The 21,508-nt window shown below is 34.8% G+C and overlaps 1 protein-coding gene across 1 annotated transcript in view; it reads left to right on the plus strand.

The window, feature by feature from the left end:
* The window catches only part of DYNC2H1 (dynein cytoplasmic 2 heavy chain 1), a 380,708-nt gene that overhangs the window by 79,843 nt on the left and 279,357 nt on the right, over nt 1–21,508 (plus strand). Inside the window, 7 exon segments of the mRNA XM_043996879.1 lie at nt 11,323–11,528; nt 13,649–13,831; nt 15,490–15,672; nt 16,093–16,316; nt 17,872–17,987; nt 18,701–18,900; nt 20,117–20,381. Of these exon segments, the coding sequence (XP_043852814.1) occupies nt 11,323–11,528; nt 13,649–13,831; nt 15,490–15,672; nt 16,093–16,316; nt 17,872–17,987; nt 18,701–18,900; nt 20,117–20,381 (1,377 nt within the window).

Raw genomic sequence — 21,508 nt, forward strand, 5'->3', positions numbered from 1 at the left:
TGTATTGAAAATATTGGTTCTTGTGCCCTGGGACATGCTTGGAATCATTAAAAGCAATGCTTAGTTTTCCAAATGTAAGCTAACCTATGTTACTCTTCCTCTTCAGTTCTGGGATCAACTCAACGTACATCTGTATGGCTCATTTCAATTATATGTACTAACATGCTATCTCAGTGGCACAACTGTCTCACTACGTAGATATACAAACATTTACATACAATACACAAAGATAGGACATTTTCATCTCAAGTTTTTTTCCTGTATGGATTATTAATCCTATATGGATTATAATACACTTATATATACATATACATATAGAGAGAGTATGCATACATGTATTATAACACATTAAATAACGTGTTTTCATAGAGAATCTTTGGCCAAAGCTTGCCTGATATGTTCCCATATGTTTTTTGAAAATACTTTTGATATGTGTTTATCATAAAGATTTTATGAAAATGAAATGGTCATATAGTAGGTAGATATGAATGATCTCTCATTCAGCTTTGTTTTTTGTTATTACTATTGTTCATAACTTGTTCCATTCTTTTGGCATCTTTTGCTTCCAGGATTTCTTTAAAGGGCCTCCTCAGTGCTTTCAAGATTGTTCCAGTTTGGGTTTTCTTAGCGTGAACATGCTGTTGTCCCACTGATTTTCCTTGTTTTTCTCGATACTATTTGGTTTCTTTGTCTAGAACAATGAAGACTGAACTATTAGAGTCTAGATATTGTGTTTCCTGTTTTGATCTTGATGAAAATCAAGACTGCTTTACAAACACTGACATATTTTTATGGTAATGTAGCTTATTTGTGCCTCACAGTCAGCTTTCCATTGACTCATTTTTAGGTTGCATGGCTTTTCAGCTTCTGTTTATTTTGCTACTTGTAATCTTCAACTATTATTCTTCAATGTATTTTGCAAATGAATTTGTATTCTGACACTATTTCCCTTGACTGCAGTCTTTTAGCACAGTGTCTGGCACATAGCTAGTGCTTAAGAATGCTAGATGACTGATTGACTAGTCTAGCTTTTTCTTAAAATCTTGTGTTGAGCCCTTGGAGAAAATGGTGCCAAGATGATGTGGACTTGTCCTCATCGGCAAGAGCAGTGGTAACTCCTCCACACCCAGCTCTTACCCCATGCTTTTGACCTTTTTGAAAATTTAGACATTCATGAATGGAACTTAATTGAAAATGGTATTAGAAATGTGGAAATAAGCAATTTTTCACAGGAAGTGTTGGGAGAGGCAGTTTATTATAGTCTCTCAGAAGTTGAAACCAACTTTAACAAGCAAGATGAATTTAGAATATTGGAAAGTGTGAAACCTTCTAGTGAACTCTTTTCCAATAACAGAGAGGTAACTAAAATTTAAAAACAATTCAATTATATTTTATTTTTAGTTCTGAATTTTTTTTTCTCCTACCTCCCCTTCCCTATAAATTGAGAAGGAAGGAAAAAAAAAACCTGTTTGAAAGATATATAGTGAGACAAAACAAATCTCCCTATTAGCCATGGCTAAAAGGGAACAAAATAGGCTTCATTCTACACTCAGATGGCTCTTTCTCTAGATGGCATGTTTCATAGTAAGTCCTTGGGAATTTTGTCATTGTGTTGATTAGAGTTACTAGGTATTTCAAAGTTTTTTATCTTTACAATATTATTCTTATTGTATAAATTTTTCACCTGGTTCTACTCACTTCATTCTGTATCAGTTCACAGAAGTCTTTTGAGGTTTTTCTGAAACTATCCCCTTCATCATTTCTTATAGCCCAACAGCATTTCGTCATCTTCATATACCATAACTTGTTTAACCATTCCTCAATTAATGGGCATGCCTCCAGTTTCCCATTTTTTGCCACCATGAAAATACCTGCTATAAATATTTTTGTACATATAAGTTGTTTTCCTCTTTATTAGATCTCTCTGTTGTTTAAACATAGAAGCAATATAACTAGGGCAGAGGGGATGTATATATAGTTTAATAGCTTTTTGGGCATCGTTTCAAATTCCTTTCTAGAATGGTTTGACCATTTTACAGCTTTATCAACAGTATGTTAACTGTTTTCTTACAGTCCCCTCAGGATTTGTTACTTTATTTTTTAGTCAAATGAGCCAATCTGATGGGTATGTGATGGTATTTTAGAGTTGTTTTAACTTGCATTTCTCTAATTACTAGTATCTTAGAACATTTTTTTCATATGATCATTGTAGCTTAGATTTTTTTTCCTTTGAAAACTGCTTGCTCATATCCTCTGACCATTTATCACTTGGGGAATGGCTTTTATTCTTATGTTCTTATAAATTTGACTCAGTTCCCTATATAGCATAGAAATAAGACCTTTTCTTATATAAACTTATGCTGCTAAGTATTTTTTGGTTCTTTGCTTTTTAGCTAAATTGGTGTTATGTGTGCAAAAACTTAAATTTTATGGAATCAAAACGATCTACTTTATCTCCCCTGAACCTCCCTATCTCTTGTTTGGTCAAGAATACTTTTACTATTAATGAATCTGAGAGGTAATTTCTTCTATGCTACTTAATTTGTCTATTATGTAACTTCCTATGCCTAAATCATGTGCCAGTTTGGAGCTTCTCTTGTTATACAGTTTGAGACATTAGTTTATACCTAGTTTCTTCCAGAATACTTTACAGTTTTCCTGTAAGTTTTTGTTGAATAGTGTCTAAGTAGCTGCTTTTTTTTTGTTTTGCAGTTTGTTAGCTGACTGTTCACTTGTTTCTATATATTTTATTTATAATCTGTTACACTGATCAATCACTATTTTTTACCCAGTACCAAACTATTTTGACAATTAAAGTTTTGTAGTGTAGTTGAGATCTGGTATTTGCCATGACCCCTTCCTTAATTTTTCATTAATTCCTTTGCATTCTTGACCTTTTGTTCTTCCAGATGAATTTTGTTATTTTTTCTAGCTCTCTGAAGTAATACTTTGGTAGTATGATTGGTTATGGCACTGAATAAGTAAATCAGTTTAAGTAATGTCATTTTATTCATTTGGTTTGGCCTACCCATGAGCAAATAGTATTTCTGGAGTTATTTAAATATGTATTTATTGTGTAAATAACATCTCATAACTGTGTTTATATAGTTCTTTATCTTGGGGCAGCTAGGTGGGGCAGTGGATAGTGCTGGGCCTGAAGTCAGGAAGACGGGAATTCAAGTTTAACCTCAGATACTTACTACCTTTGTGATTCTGTGCAAGTCACTTAACCTTGTTGGCCTCAGTTTCCTCATCTGTAAAATGATTTGGAGAAGGAAATGGCAAAAAAGTCCAGGATCTTTGCCAAAAAAACCCTAAATGGTGTCACAAGAAGTCAGATATGACTGAAAAGACTGTACAACAACAAACGTATGTCTTAGCAGGTATATTGCCAAGTATTTTATGCTGCCTATAGTTATTTTAAATAGAATTTCTTTTTCACTTCAGGTTGGATTTTTTGATAATACAAAAATGCTAATGGTTTGTATGGATTTGCTTTGCTTTGCTGAAGTTGTTAATTATTTCACTTAGATTTTTATTTGATTCACTGTAGTTCTCTAAGTGAATCAGTGTATCTACAGAAAGTAATAATTTTGTATCCTTATTGCCTATGCCTATTCCTTCAATTTTTTTCTCATCTTTTTTGCCATGGCTGTCATAAGTGGTATTAAATTAAATAGTGATGGTGATAATGGATATCTTTGCTTTAACCTGGATCTTACTGGAATGTCCTCTAGCTTATCTCTATTACAGATCATTTTGGCTCTTGATTTAATGTAGATACAGTTTGTCATATTAAAGAAATCTCTATATTCCTATAGTGCTTTGTAACAGTTTTTTTATTTTTTATTTTTTTTTATTTTTAATATATAAGGTATTTTATTTTTCCCGTTACATGTAAAGATAGTTCTCAACTTTTGTTTATACAACTTTGTAACGTTTTTAACAGGAATTAATGTTATGTTGTCAAAAGTTTTTCCTATACCTATTGAAATAATTATTTGATTCTTAATGATTATGGTAAATTATATATATATATAAAATATTTAAATTTTTATTCATTTTGAACTTGAATAGTCAATTATATTTATAATTTTCTTAATATTAAACTAGCCCTGCACTCCTGGTATAAATCTAACCTACTCACAATGTATGATATTTATGATATGTCACTATAGTCTCCTTGCTAATATTTAAAATTTTTGTATTAATATTCATTAGGGATATTGGTGCATAGGTTCCTTTCTCTATTTTGACTCTTCCTTAGCTTAGGTATCAAGACCATATTTATGTCATGGAAGGAATTTGGCAGGCCCCCATCTTTTCTTGTTTTTTTTTTGAAACAGTTGATGTTGTATTGGAATTGATAGTTTAAATGTTTGGTAGAATTTTCTTGTATATCCTTCTGGTTCTGGGTTTTTTTTGGGGGGGGATTTATTTGGGACTTATTCAGTTCACTTGTAAATCCATCTGGTCCTAGGGATTTCATTTATGGCTTATTCAATTTCTTTTTCTAAGACAGGGTCATTTAAATATTCTATTTTACCTTCTGTTAATCTGGGCAATTTATAGTAAGTATGATCAACTGTGAAAGATTTAGCTACTCTGATCAAGACAATGACCTAAGACAATTCCAAATTAGGAATTCTACCAAATATTTAAGGAACAATTAATCATAATACTATAGAAATTATTTGAAAAAATAGGTAAAGGACTACTACTAAATTCTTTTTATGACACAAATGTGGTTTTGTTAACTAAACCAGGAAGAGCAAAAACAGAGAAAGAAAACTATGAACTAATTTCCCTAATGACTATCAACACAAAAATTAAAAAAAAATACTAGCAAGGAGATTACAGGAATATATCACAAGGATTATACACTATGACCACAGGGCTGGTTCAGTGTTAGGAAACTATCAGCATAATTGATCATATCAATAACAAAAACAACAAAATTTTATGTTTATCTTAATAGATGCAGAAAAAGATTTTGACAAAAAGATGCAAATTCCTATTAAAAACAATATAAAGCATAGGGATTTAAAAGTGATAAGTAGTATTTATCCAAAACCAAGAGGAAGCATTATCTCTAATGGAGATAAACTCGAAGCCTTCCTAGTGTTAAGGGTTAAAATTCTAGCTAATCTGTCTAAAATATCTAATGAGTGGTCGCCAATAAATTATAAGCTTTAGCAAGAGTTAGACTTTTAAGCATTTATTAAGGAGAATAAGAATTTGGTAAAGAGAGAGAGAGAAAGGCCTAGATTCCTATCTATTAAAGGGAGAGCACATTTCTAGCTCCGCTCTCCACCCGAGTCCAGAGGAAAGAGCGCGAGCCTGAGCGCCAGTCTCTTCCTTCCTCCTCCCACTAGCCCGCGTCACTTCCTGACTCCTGGTCTTGCCCTCAAAGACCTTCCCTTCATGGGCAGAACTCTTCTACAGTAAGTATCCAGCAGGTGGCGTTATTCCAATCGTTACACTAGTAAGATCAGAGATGATGTGAAGATGTCCATTATCACCCCTGTTATTCAGTATTATGCTAAAAGTATCAGTTGTAGCTATAAGAGAAAAAAAAGAAATTAAAGGAATTAGAATAGGCAATGAGAGAACTATCACTCTTTGCAGATGATATAATGGTATACATAAAGAATTCTAGAGAATCAACAAACACTATTTGAAACAATTAACAACTTTAGCAAAGTTGCAGGATATAAAATAAATCCATATAAATCATCAGCATCTCTATATACTATCAATGAAATCCAGTAGGAAGTGATAGAAATAGAAATTGATTTTAAAATTACTGCAGATAACATAAAATACTCGGGGTCTACATGCCAAAACCCCCCAGAAATTATATGGACACAATTACAAAACACTTTTCACACAAGTAAAGATAGATCTAAACAAATTGGAAAAATATTAATTGCTTATGGGTAGGCTGAGCCAATATAATAAAAATGACAATTCTACCTAAATTAATTTATTTATTCATTGCACTACCAATCAAACTACCAAAAATTTTTTTATAGTGCTAGAAAAAAAATAATTCATCTGGAAGAACAAAAGGTAAAGAATATCAGGGACAGCTACGTGGCACAGTGGATAAAGCACCGGCCCTGGATTCAGGAGGACCTGAGTTCAAATCTGGCCTCAGACACTTGACACTTACTAGTTGTGTGACTCTGGGCAAGCCACTTAACTCTTATTGCCCTGAAAAAAAAAAGCACTCAAGTTTTTTAAGAAACTGTCCTTGGGGGCAGCTAGGTGGCACAGTGGATAAAGCACCAGCCCTGGATTCAGGAGTACCTGAGTTCAAAGCTGGCTTCAGACACTTGACACTTACTAGCTGTGTGACCCTGGGCAAGTCACTTAACCCCCATTGCCCCACCAAAAAAAAAAAAAAAAGAAACTGTCCTGTAATTGCTACTAAAAGGGCCATGCCTGCAATATTACAACGAATACAGAAGAGATTAAGTAAAAAAGCATATCTATTGTACTTAGTTTTCCATACCTCTAAAATGAGATCTAAACTAGAGGATCTGTAAAATCTCTTCCAGCTCTAAGATTCCATTCCAACTCTAAAATGAAACCTTTTAATAGATACTATATCACTTTAGTTCAAATGTATAATTTTCCCATACTGAAACTTTAGATTGTGGATCATATCCTGCTGGTCAGCAAGGCATTAATAGTAGCTCATATTTCTATAAAACCATATGTGCCTCACAATTCTGTGAAGTAGATAATAGAAATTTTATGATCTCTATTTTATAGATGAAGAAACAAAGACTTAGAGAAGCCAAATTGCTCTTCGTCAGACACCAAACAAATCAGAATCAGATCTTGACTCCATGTCCAATGCTCCTTCCACTATACTAAACTTACCTCGAAAATGGGCTTTTTTTTCCTCGTTCCATATTTAAGGAGACTGACTGAGGTCTTAAGTATTAAGTATCTTGTGTATAATATCACCTGTCTCATTTGGGAAAAGAGAATCAGGCAAAAGCAAGTAAATACTTCACAGAAATTTTTTTAAAATGTTGATTAAATTCTATTATCTATTCTGTTGCAGAGTTGAAACCTCATCTGTATAAAATAGTTTGAGCAAAGCAGTTTTTCAGAAATTAAAATGGTATTGCTATGTATCCAAAAAAACCCAGCTAACCAATCTTAGTACTCATATAACTATTCCCATTGACAGAAAAACAAAAGTATTCTGATCAAACCTATGGTGACAGATGGACTTGAGTGGCTGTTATATTACTGATTTGAGCGATTTTACAGATAACAGTGCTGTCTTTGAAATACATGGTGGTTTAAGAACTGATTTTTTTACCACAAATGATGCAATGAATTCAGAATTAGAAAAATATTATTCTAATAAAATCACTTGGAGGAAGTACAACAGGTACAAGTAGTAAGCATTTTTTATCTAGTCCTTTCTGGAATATTGAAAGAATTGTTATTTTTTCCACGCCATTGTGTTGTTTTTAGTATTGTTAAAGTTAGTAACCTTCCACATGGCACTAATTTAGGAAATAAATTATGTTGGGATAACTTCTTATGCTAATTTATTGGGGAATGAATGCTCTTTCCTCAATAGATTTTTATGTATCTCTCATATGCATCCTCATTCATTAGTCTATCAAGTTCTGAAGGTTCCTCAGGGTCATCTTGATCATCCATCTATCTTGATAATAAGATTTCTTGACAAGTTCTAGATGTTCTGTAAGAGCTAAAAGAATTTCAGTTACCAAACGCAGTCAAGATGGTTTGAGAAGTATAGTCTAGCACTCCTATCAAACCCCCATCCACAGATATTTCAAAAATACACCAGATTGAATTCTGTTTGGGAAAGCCAAGGAAAAGCCAGTCATTTTTACAGTCTAGGATGGATTAGGGTAAAAGGTCTGTGAGTACTGGGGGCAGGTTGTGACCAGAACAATGCTGTCAGCACTAGCACCCAAGGACTAAGAGTCTAGACTGGATACCTCTATGCCATGTTCAGGCATCCAAGTAGAACATTTCATAATTCACTGTTAGGAGGAGGCTTTGGGTAGATGATAAGTTGACTTTTGGACATACTGGATTTAAGTCATCATCAAGATGGATGGATATCTAACCAGCAGTTAGACATAGGAACTGAGGAAGAAGAAAGGACTTGGGAGAACTAATCACCTTTTTCAAGTATTTTAAGGTTGTCATGTAGAAGAGGGATCAGACTTATTCTGTTTGTTCCCAGAGGGTGGGAACTAACATCACTGTGTGGAAATTGCAATGAGGCAAACTTCAGCTTGATTTAATGAAAAAAACTTTCCAACAAGTAAAACTGTCCAAAAGTTGAATGACCTGTGTAAGGGAAAACAATTCTCTTCTCAGTAATTCTTGGGAACTCAGCAGCAATGTGACAAAGGCTCGGTTCGTTTATTTCCTTCTCATTAGAAGGAGGCACCCTAGTGTGCAGCTAGTGGGTGCAAAGAATGGGGGTTCGCTGACCCTGTTTTAAACCCAAGTCCCTAACGCGAATGGACTCTCTCCTTTTTCATCATTGGTCAATCTATGAACAAAAACTAGCTAATCAGAATGCAGTATTCCCATCCCTAATCAGTTCTTTATATGAACACATGAGCATAACTCAGGAGTGGACCTTATTCTTCCTTATATGAACACAACTCAGGAGCGGACCGTATTGAGACCAAAGCTCCTTGAACCATGTGATTTTGTTAGCCAGAGGGAGAGGAGGGGATCTGAGACCTTTGTCCTTAAAACAGGTGAGGAGGAGTATGATTGACTGTTATATCCTCATTGAAAGGAGACAACTACCCATTTTTTCACAGCCTGCTTTGGGAGATGGTGGGTTTCCTTTTATAGGTTTTCAGGTCCTCCTGCCCCCTCACCCCTTTTGTCATCTTCAACTTCATTGTCAACTACTTCCTTCCCTACTACCTTCAGACATTCCCAATTCTCTCTGATACTATTATTATTATTATTATTATCATCATCATCATCATCGTCACCACCACCACCACCACCACCACCACCACCACCATCATCATCATCATCATCATTTTGGTGAGGCATTTGGGGTTAAGTGACTTGCCCAGGGTCACACAGCTAGTGTCAAGTGTCTGAGGCCGTATTTGAACTCAAGTCCTCCTGAATCCAGGGCCAGTGCTCTATCCACTGCACCACCTAGCTGCCCCTCTCTGATACTATTAAAAAAAAACAAAACCCAAAGCCAGATTTAACTAGGTTCTACTACTCCTTCAAGCATTGTCCTATATCTCTTCTCCCTTTCTCTTCCAGATTCCTAGGCAAACTTATTTATATTAACTGCTTTAATTCCCTCTCCTCTTGTTTACTCCACTAGCCTTTGTAGTCTGACTTTGACCTTATCACTTAACGGAATCTTCTCTCTCCAAAACTACCAGTGATTCCTTAATTACTAAATGCAATGGTCTTTTCTCAGATCTAATTCTATTCTAATTATTAGTGGCACTTAGCATTGTTGACTGCTCCATGATAACACTTTTCTTTCTGAGATTTCATGACTCTGCTCTGTCCTGGTTCACCTACCACCTGCTGATTGTTCCATTTTCTGACACCTTTGCTGGCTTCTCATTCATAACATGCCCCTTCACTGTAGATGTGCCCAACAGTTCTGTCCTGAGCCCTCTTGTCATCTTGTCTTTTGTTCTCTTCTTGGGAACCTCATCAGTTCTCATGCAGATGAGACCTCTGAAGGTTTAGCCATTCCTCTGTGCTACAGTTCCATCATTAATTGCCAAGAAATCTTAAAATCAGAAGATCTACAACTGGACTTATTAGCTTTCTCCCTAAACCCTCCCTTCTTCTAAACTTTCCTATTCCTGTCCAGGGCATCAGCACCCTTCCAGTACCTCTGGTTTGTAATCTTGGCATTATCTTTAACTCTTCACTGTGCCTCATCCAACTTATTCAAGTCACTGGCCAAATCTTGACATTTGTACTTTTGCAGTATTGCTTGCATTTAACTCCTTCTAGCCACTTACCCAACAAGGCCCTCATCACTTCTTTCCTAGATTACTGAAACAATCTTCTGATTTGTCTCCCTGCCTCAGGTTTTTCTCCATTCTAATCTATCCTGCATACATTGCTGTCAAAGCAATTTTCTTTAGAGGCATATCTGTTCATGTCCCTCTCTTGCTTAACTCCAGTGGCTTCCTTTTGTCTTTGGGATATAATATCAATGGTTCTGTTTGGTTTTTATAACCCTGCACAACCCTGCCCCCCAACTACTTCTCCTTGGTCGATGTTATTCCTCTCCCACACTTTTTGAATACCATGAGTAGGTGAGCTAAACAGTCTTTCTTCATTCATGGTGCTTTATCTTTTCTCTAGGCTTTCATATTGGCCATCTCTCATGACTGGAAATTCACTCACATGACCTTGTACCACAGAGTCTTTCTTGTCCTTTAAGATGTATCTCAGACATTGTCTTTTGCATGAGACTTTCCTGATTCCCACAACTGCCACTCTCAGATTGCTCTTATTTAACTGCTTTGTATATATTCGTATTTATTCACTTTATATTTATGCTGTATATATTTATATATGTAATTGTCTCCCTCATTAGAATACATCTCTTTACAAGTAGGGATTATTTCTTTCTTTGTATTTATATTACTAGAGCTAAACATAGTGGTTGGAAAACAAGAGGAGGTTAATAAATCCTTTTTGATTAATTAATTGATCATAGATTTAGAGCTGAAGGAAATATTCAGTGTTATTTACTTCAATCACCTTACTTGAGGAATCTGATAAACAGAGTATGTGATTTGTCTAAGGTTACACAGATGGTAGAAGGATATAGCCAGCATTTGAACCCAGCATATTTTGTATTTGGTATAATAGGCTCCCTCCCTGAATTAATGAATTGGTAATGATGCTATATTTGTGGCTTCCATGCCATAAACTTCTAATTCAGAAAGCTCTCTTATATGCCCACCAGACTCATCCAACTTTCAGAGTAAGTCATTTCAGTAACTAATCCTCTACTCAAATCTAGGATTCTTTAATTCTATGATCCTTCTCCCATTGGACCTTTGTGATTACTTAATAGTTTTATATGTTTTTTCTGGTGTAATTATACTTGAAAATAAAAGGGAATGTAAACCTTAGCTGAAGCAATCATGTGATTATTGTTTAATAGTCATTTCTAAAATTTGGAATCTTTGAATTGAATTATCAGATTGCTTACTTCACTTTTAAGTTTATAAAAGTTAAACAACGCATGAACTAACATTTTTCTCCCTTGCATGTTTTATTTGTGTACAGAATCAGGGATTCTTGAACTTAAACTTAAAGCACTTATTCTGGACATTATTCATAATATTGATATAGTGAAGCAGTTAAACCAAGTTCAGATTCATACCACAGAAGACTGGGTTTGGCAAAAGCAAGTCAGGTTCTATATGAAAAATGGACAAACATGCTATGTTCAGATGGTGGATTCTGAACTCCAGTACACCTATGAGTATCAGGTAAGAGCATTTTGAAACTTTAAAAAATGTTTTTTAGAGGTGGTTGTGCCATAGAGTGATTCAGAAGGAGTCCGGAAGATGGGTTCAAATCCCATTTATTATTAATTAATATCACATATTAATAAAGTATTCACTGTGCCTCTCCCTAATGTCCCCACTAGTCACAGGCTTACAGGCCTAAACAATTACAAACCCAGCGTATTGAACAAAGAGAGTGCTTATGGAAAGTAAAAGAGAGTCCCAGGAAGAAGAGAGCAAGACCCTCGTTTTCCAGTCTTTTTCCTCTTTTTGGATAGAGGTGGCTCCTTACACACTGATCAAAGCTAATTGACTAGCATCATTCAGTTCTATTGGTTGATGTGACTTGAGGGTGGTCCATATTAAAATGAGCTCTACAGGGTGTAATGGGAGACAGACCCCCTGAGGGACAAAGGCACATTCAGATAGGTGTGGTTTATTCCCATCAGCTCACTGAGTTGATTTAAACCCTGAAAGAGATTAGAATTTTCTCTAAGGACTGAGTTTTCTGAAGTAAGGTGGGGGGGTGGAGGGGGGGAAAAGGGGGTTGAGGGGAAAGCCAAAAACTGAGTCCCCAGCTCCCCCCAAGAAATCTGTTATTATTTTCTCACAGTATTTTAAATATTATACCAATAGTTCATCTGCATTTTTCAAAAAATATTTTAAAAATCTCTGTACAGAAAAAAGACTTAAACTAACAGCTTCTAACACTTTACTTGCTCAAATTGGCCTGTGAGCTGTCTGAGAATATCAGGGTTTTTTCCCCCTTTTGCTCTGGGATTTTCCCACAATGCCTACATAGTGACTAGGACTTATTTGCTAAACCCTTTCATTCTACCTCATTGATTGATTGATTGGCTAAGAAATCTTATGCTCAAATATAGTTGAAAGGAGGCTACGTGTAAAGAAAGAACATAATGTTTGTTTCTTTAAACCAGGCCAGGATCAGAAGAATCCTAATATTATGATAAATTACGATGCTTTAAAATTTTTAGTTTACATTGGGACATGACTTTTCATTTAGTAAGTCAAAATCAGAATTTTTCATCTAGCTACTTAATTTTTAAGTTTATTTTAAAAAGCTCTATCCTTTCTGCATTTTGTATCATTATCAATAATAAAATTGGGGGCAACTAGGTGGCACAGTGGATAGAGCCCCAGCCCTGGAGTCAGGAGTACCTGAGTTCAAATCCGGCCTCAGACACTTACTTACTAGCTGTGTGACCCTTGGCAAGTCACTTAACCTCAATTGCCTCACTAAAAAAAAAAAAATAAAATAAAATTGCATATGAGAGGGTAGAAGCCAGCTGGGCCCTTTTAAGATTGTGTTGTTAATATAGCTCTAGCCAAAGAGGAAGTTTATTTTGAGAATCACATCTTCCTTCTCTAGTCAAGGGAAAACCTTACAAACTCTGAATAAAATTTGGATTCTGAATAGAATTTCCCCTTGAAATCAGCATATATGTCAAGATGATAGCATAAAGTTACCACTTCCTAATCTCTAATTATGCAAAAATATTTCTCAGTTTTAATATAGCTTTCAAATAATTATGTGGATTCAAAATGTGAGTTCTGATTTTCCTTATTTTAAACATTATTCAACTTTCTAACTTTCAAATCTCTTTTGTGTCCTTGCAATGAGCTTGCCTGATCTATTTGGAAAAACTAATAATATACTCATATTTTGGAACTGAGAAGAGACCATCTTATGTGATTTTTTTTTAGTGAGGCAATTGGGGTTAAGTGACTTTCCCAGGGTCACACAGCTAGTAAGTGTTAAGTGTCTGAGGCCGGATTTGAACTCAGGTACTCCTGACTCCAGGGCCGGTGCTCTATCCACTGCGCCACCTAGCTGCCCCTTATTAATGTGATTTTAATTTACAAATTCTGTATTAAACAAATATAATAACTTGGAAAAATAACTTTCAGGTTTAATCTCAGTTGTTTTAGCATGTGCCCTAATCAGAATTCTTCTAATTTCTTTTTTTTCCTAAGAAATGTCTTTTTATTTTTTACAGTTTCTTAAATAATCATAGTTTATAAATAATTATAGATATTGAATAGAACAGCAGCATTTTTACTTAGTATCTTACATTTCACAGGGTAATGCTCCCAAGCTTGTTTATACACCACTGACAGATAAGTGCTACTTAACTCTCACACAAGCCATGAAGATGGGTCTTGGAGGAAATCCTTATGGACCAGCTGGTACTGGCAAAACTGAATCTGTAAAGGCATTGGGTGGACTTCTTGGAAGACAAGTTTTAGTTTTCAACTGTGATGAGGTAATGTAAAAATATTTAGTATTAATTGTAGAGGTGTGTTAATCAGATTTTTGTCTTGGTTACATACTATTTTATTTGAAATATAATGTAAATATATTGAAATATAAGATTTCACTTCCTCTTCTGAACTCCTCTTTTTATGCCTCACTGTGACATGGAAGTGACCCAGGATTCTTCAATGTTATGCCAACAAAGCCCAAGCTTGAAGGGCCTGTCAAGATGTAAAAGTTTTGAGTACCGACCTAGTGACAAAAACCCTTAAGCTTATTTTCTGACAACCAGTTTAACTGAATATGGACAGAGTCTTAATTAAGTTGACAGCAGGGTAATGAATTATCTGACCACCTCAACTCTTTTTTGGGGGGTGGGGTGGGGCAATGAGCGTTAAGTGACTTGCACAAGGTCACACAGCTAGGCAGTGTCAAGTGTCTGAGGCCAAATTTTAACTCAGGACCTCCTGAATCGAGGGCCGGTGCTTTATCCACTTTACCACCTAGCTGCCTGCTGACCATCTCAACTCTTGAAGATTATCATAGAAGGTTTGAAAACTGCATTAAAACAGAGATAAATCAAGGGGGCAGGTAGGTGGCACAGTGGGTAGAGAACCAGTCCTGTATTCAGGAGGACCTGAGTTCAAATCCAGCCTCAGACAGTTGACACTTAACTAGCTGTGTGACCCTAGGCAAGTCACTTAACCCTCATTGCCCTGCAAAACAAACAAACAAACAAAAAAACACAGAGATAAATCCAAAAAAAAAAAAAGAAAGGAAAGAAAGAAAATAGCTGTGTGACCTTGGGCAAGTCACTTTTAACTTTCATTACCCTGCAAAAAACAAACAAAAACACAGAGATAAATTATATCGACAAAGCACAAGTCCTAAAGTTATGAAAGTAAGATATTAACTATATTTATTTAGAACATCTCTTTGAAAGTGGAATCTAGGGGCAGCTAGGTGGCGCAGTAGATAGAGCATCGGCCCTGGAGTCAGGAGTATCTGAGTTCAAATTCGGCCTCTGACACTTAACACTTACTAGCTATGTGACCCTGGGCAAGTCACTTAACCCCAATTGCCTCATTAAAAAACAAAAAACAAAAAAAATAAACGAAAGTGGAATCTGATATTTTAGGTGAATCAGTAGTATATTATTTCCTGCTTTAGTTTACATAGAGAGAGAGCTTACAGCTTAAAGAAAATAGCCTCATTCTATTTCTTTTAGAAAAACATAATATTTGTTTGGTCATAGCAAAAATCTGTATTTAAGTGAAGGGTTGTTTAAAAATTGATCAGTAGTAAAAGGGAAATTGGAAATTGGAAATCAGATTTTTTATTAAACTTTTAGATTATCAATTTGGAAAAAATAAAAGGAGTGTTTTTTTAAAAAAAACTAAAAGAATAAAAGCAAATTTTAGTAGCTCATATATATATATATATATTATACCTTGTATTGGTACTTTTTACTCTTCAATGTACCTTCCTATGCACAATTTGTATTATTTACTTTAATCCTCACAAAATGCTCATGAGATAAGATAAAGAAATGGAAATATTGCATGATGAAATATCTTTCCCAAAGGTATATGTAGTGATATATAATATGAAATAATCATTGAAAAAATGTAGTTTTTAAAAATAAGCTCAGATTAATTTATTTTTCAGGGTATTGATGTGAAATCAATGGGCCGCATATTTGTTGGTCTGGTAAAATGTGGGGCCTGGGGATGCTTCGATGAGTTCAACAGACTGGAAGAAGCAGTGTTGTCTGCTGTGTCCATGCAGATCCAGACAATCCAGGATGCTTTGAAGAATCATAGAACTGTATGTGAACTTCTTGGCAAAGAGGTATAGTATTAAACTTTAATTTTTTAGAAAAGCAGACATTCTGTTGAACTGAAATATTTTGAAAGCTTTAACATTACTTGCTTGTTGACAGCATGCTTTCTTCACCCCCTACCTCTGATCTATTAACCAAATCTTTGTTTTGTTTTTTGTTTTATGGGGCAATGAGGGTTAAATGACTTGCCCAGGGTCACACAGCTAGTAAGTGTCAGTCAATTGGCTAAGGTCAGATTTGAACTCAGGTCCTCCTGAATCCAGGGCTGGTGCTTTATCCACTGTGCCACCTAGTTGCCCCCTCTATTAACCAAATCTTAAGCTTTCTTCCTAAGACATGTTTTTTACATTTCCTTTTCCTTTTCCATTTCCATAGTCACAGTCCCAGTATGTCATCATCCCCTTACACCTTGATTTAAATAATTTCAGGTTCAAATGGATCCAAATTCAGGCATTTTCATCACAATGAATCCTGCTGGAAAAGGTTATGGAGGAAGACAAAAGCTGCCAGATAACCTAAAACAACTCTTCAGACCAGTAGCTATGTCTCGTCCAGACAATGAGCTCATTGCCGAAGTGATTTTATATTCTGAAGGCTTTAAAGATGCTCGAGTATTAGGCAGAAAATTAGTATCTATTTTCAATCTTTCACGGTAAGTGTTGTGTTCTAAAAGTATTTTACATGTGCCATGTATTTTTAGCACAAAGTGAATAGTTAAGAATATTCACTCCAGATTTTCCCAGCATATGATACAAGATAGATTTCTATAATAAGACTTCTCAAGATAGCATTATATTTAATATTTAATAATATATTATTAGTATAAATGGGAAAAGTAAAATTAGATCAAAATTCTTATCTCAGAATTGTTTGTTTTACTTGAAGGAGTAAATGTGAATGAATGAAAAACATTAGGTGTACCAAGCCAGGCTTATGCACTGAGGATACAAATGGAAAAGTAAGACAGTTTCTGCTTTCAAAGATTTCATGGTCAAGTCGTTGGGAACCACATGTAAGAGGGTTTAGCTCCAGTGGGCATGGGAAGGCTCAGGTATCCACAGACTTCAGTAACAAGGGTGAAAGTACCCATTTTTTTTTTTGAGGCAATTAGGGTTAAGTGACTTGTCCAGGGTCACACAGCTAGTAAATGTTAAGTGTCTGAGGCCGGATTTGAACTCAGGTCCTCCTGACTCCAGAGTCTGTGCTCTATCCACTGCACCAGCTAGCTGCCTCGAAAGTACCCATCTTAAGAAGATGTCTCTGGTCTTGTTTATGTTATCTCTGGATTCTATCTAGTAAAATCATTGAATTAGTTTCAAAGTAAATTTGATAATTGACCATTTTATACCTTTTTTTTTTTTTTGAAGTAGCTAAGAGGTGCAGTGGAAGGAGCATTGGGCCTGGAGTTTAGCTGACCTGGGTTTAAATCTGGCCTCAGGTACTAGCTGTATGACTCTGGGCAAGTCATTTAACCTATGTTTGCCTCAGTTTCCTCAACTGCAAAATGGGTATAGTAACAGCACCTACCTCACTGGCTTGTTGTGAGGATCAAATGAGATAATATTTGTAAAGTGTTTAGTACAGCTTCCTGGAAGTAGAAGGCACTATATAAATGCTTATTCCTTTTCCTTCCAATTTCCTACCTAACAGGGTTGTTGTGAGGTAAGATAGAGAACATTTGTGAAAAGACATTGCAAACCATAAAGCACTATATAAATACCACTTTTGTACCATCATCATCATCATCGTTGTTATTACTTTTTCTGGATAAGATTGATTCTCTTTTCTTATGCCTCATTTCTAGTAATTAATAGCAGTCTTCTTGATTGCATTTGCATCACAGTAATCTTGGTCAATACCACTAAAAAGTGGTAAGGATCCATCAGAAAATTGGAGATTTGTGGGGGCCTAATTATCTGATGAGAAAACTTAGAAAAAAAGAGAGCAGATTTGTTAATTATTGTCTTAACTAAGTTGCTAGTTCATTTATAATTTACCCAGTTCAATGAAAGATACTGTCAAAATTTTATAAAGGTTAGTCTTTGTGAGTTATTTATTGTAGCTTAGAAATTAATGGAATATAACTACAATCATTTACTATAGCTTTTTCTTCAGTGGTTGCATTCTGTATTTCTTTGGATGTGGCAAAAAATAAGTGTTTCTCAGGGATAGTTGAAAGTTAAAGTGTAAATGTTTTTAAATTCCAGAGAGCTTTTGACACCTCAGCAGCATTATGATTGGGGTTTAAGAGCTTTGAAGACAGTCTTGAGAGGAAGTGGAAATCTTCTTCGTCAGTTGAAGAAAAATGATATAAAGGAAAAAGGTATGATTGATTATTTCAAATTTATAACTTTCTGCATTTTGTATCATTAATAATTGAAATACATTGGTGAGTGTTCAGGCCTTAAAAAAAATGAATCTGTGGAATTTTTGCCAGTTATCTTTCTCTGTAAAACAGATTATTAATTTACATGGATAAGTTTCTATTTGCAAGGGTAGGCAGCTCAAACTCTTGTCTTATATTATGCTTTGTATCACATTTATTTGTACACATATATCAGTCCCAATATGTAAACAAGTTAGTCTATTCTAATATGCCTAAATAATGTCTTATATGATAAATTATAGGTGACCAACTTAAATGATTATCATGATCCTTAGTTATTCAAATCGTTCATCTAAAATTTTCATCTTTAAAGACATACCATGATATATAGTAATGAATAATTAAAGGTGAACAACATAATCATCATAAGAGTCTGGTATAGTATATAGAAAACTAGCCTTGGAGTTAAAAAAAACCTTGGTTCAAGTAACTGACTTTGACATATGACTGGTTGTGTGACTCTAGGCAAGTCACTAACCTTTCAGTGCCCCTAAAAATTCTTGAAGTTTCAGTAGAGGGAGTTTCCTCATGGTGAATTTTACATGCCAATGAAGTCATACTTCTGGTCAAAAAAATTAATAGACTCTTTTAAATGGATAGTTTTAACAATGACATTATCTTTTTGTTTCTAAATTATACTTTTCTTTCAGTGAATGAAAGCCACATTGTGGTTCAAGCTTTGCGCCTCAATACTATGTCAAAGTTTACATTCGTGGATTGTACACGGTTTGATGCACTGATTAAAGATGTGTTCCCAGGAATTGATTTTAAAGATGTAGAATATGATGAATTAAGTGCCGCTTTAAAGCAAGTCTTTGAGGAAGCAAACTTTGAAATTATACCTAACCAGGTAATTCTCTAACCCTATTTTATTATATAGAAGCCAGCCATTTTGAGTTCCTAAATCAAAATTCAAAAAGACAGAGATTTATTGCTTACTTCTCATATAGTATTCTAGAAGATATTCCAGTAAACTTAGAAGACATTCCCCTGTTATTGTAGACTATCCTATACACAAATGAGACTAAGCATATATCAGTAATTAAGGGGAATTAATAGTTCTAAGGGAAACAATACACCTGAGGAATAAAGTGTATTGTATAAATTGTGATGTCAATCAGAATGCCACACAATGTTCAAAGTAAAGATTTCACCAGCATAAGTACATCCAGGTTGTTTGGCAAAAGTGATGAGATAAAAGTTCAACTGACTGGAATTGGAACATATGATGGGGAGAACCTGGCATAGAATAAGTCAGGTAACACCATGGAAGGGACAGGACAAGTATTAATAAATGACAGTTTGTTTTACTTAAAGCATGTAGTTGAGATCATAACCCGTTAGTGAAGCAATATGTTAGCTACATGCCCTTGTCACTTAGGGCCATGTAAAGAATTAATTGGTCCCCACAGCCAGTTATAATGTGATAGGACAGGATGAAAATTGTTTGGTAAATCTTTGAAGTAGTTGCACTTTAGTCATTGAAGCACTGCCACATTTTCTAATCTAGTTCAATTCCCAATATTTTTCAGTCTTGGTCAGTATATGTTAGTTCCCTTAATATATTTTTCTGTTATTTAGATATACATTTGTGGAAACAATATTTCAGTAATTAAACACCTAACATACTTGGAGTAATGGGTGCTAACTTTTAGCAATTAATTTGATTTTGAGAATTTCTTAAAAGAAATTCTATTTTAAAGTTTGCTTTCATATGGCAAATATATATATACATATATATATGTATATATACTTAGAGTGAATGCTTTATATTTCCTTGTCAATTTTGCTAGTCATTGGTAGCAGTCTGTTTTTATATAAAATATTTGAATTTTTTTATTTTTACATTATATCACAGATATAATATAAATTGATTCTCATGCTATTTATATCTTTTAACTTTTCATGAAGAAAGCAAAAACCACTAAGTTTTATGATAATGGATTAACTCAAATAGTCTAACAACAAAACGTGTGCATGCTTTACTAATGGAAATATATGTATATATATATAATGTATATCATAAATACACACTTATATATTTATGTGTATTTTTTAAAAAACAGATCAAGAAAGCTTTGGAATTGTATGAACAGTTACGCCAAAGGATGGGAGTAGTTATAGTTGGTCCAAGTGGTGCTGGAAAATCCACCCTTTGGCGGATGTTAAGGGCAGCACTGTGTAAAGTTGGCAAAGTAGTAAAACAGTATACAATGAACCCCAAAGCTATGCCTCGACATCAGTTGCTAGGCCACATTGACATGGATACAAGGGAATGGTCTGATGGTGTTCTTACAAACAGTGCTCGACAAGTAGTACGGGAGCCTCAAGGTGGGTCTCAAACTGTCTGATTTATTACTTTCTTAGTTACTTCTGGAAAAGATAATACATTCTAGTAAAAGGTTTTTCATAGACTTGACTATGAAACTGCTTTATAATAATGAAAAGGAAAAGCATTTATTAAATGTCTGCTATGTGCTAAGCACTGGAGATACAAATAGAAAAATCAAGATAGTCCCTGTTTTCAAGATAGTCCATGTGTTAATTGGGGCTAGGGCAGAACATAAAGGAGGAAGCTTGTTTATGTTTATTTCATGGTAGATTGAAAGGCCAAGTAGTACTTAGTTCTTTTTTTTTTTTAATGAGATATTTTATTTTTTCCATTACATGTAAAGATAGTTCTCAACTTTTGTTTATACATGCTTTACAATTTCAGATTTTTCTCCCTCCCTCCCCTCCCTCCCCCCTCCCCTAGACAGCAGGTAATCTGGTATAGGTTATATCTATATATCTCTATACGTATACATATATATATATATATATATATATATACACACACATATATATATACACATAATAACATTAATCCTATTTCTGCATTAATCCTGTTACAAGAGAAAGAATCAGAGCAGTGATGCGAAACCTCAAAATAGAGAAAAAAAAAAAACAACAGCACCCAAAACAAAAGAAATAATATGGTTCAATCAGCATCTATACTCCACAGTTCTTTCTTTCTTTTTTTTTTCTTGGATTTGGAGATCCTCTTCTATCATGAGTTCCCTGGAACTCTTCTGTACCATTGCATTGGTGAGAAGAATATAGTCCATCACAGTAGGTCAACACTCAATGTTGATGATACTGTGTACAATGTTCCTCTGGTTCTGCTCATCTCACTTATCATCAGCTCACGCAAGACCCTCCAGGTTTCTCTGAATTCTTCCTGCTCATCATTTCCTACAGCACAATAGTATTCCATTGTATTCATATACCACAACTTGTCCAGCCATTCCCCAATTGATGGGCACCCTCTCAACTTCCAATTCCTTGCTACCACGTAAAGAGCAGCTATAAATATTTTTGTAGTAGTTAGTTCTAATAGGGAAGGTTAAAGGGCTGATGGCAAGAAACTCAGAACCCTCTCATCCCCTCTTCAAGTCTCTCTGCTTGTCACTAAATAT

Source organism: Dromiciops gliroides, chromosome 3, assembly GCF_019393635.1.
Source record: "Dromiciops gliroides isolate mDroGli1 chromosome 3, mDroGli1.pri, whole genome shotgun sequence".
NCBI classification, from domain to species: domain Eukaryota; kingdom Metazoa; phylum Chordata; class Mammalia; order Microbiotheria; family Microbiotheriidae; genus Dromiciops; species Dromiciops gliroides.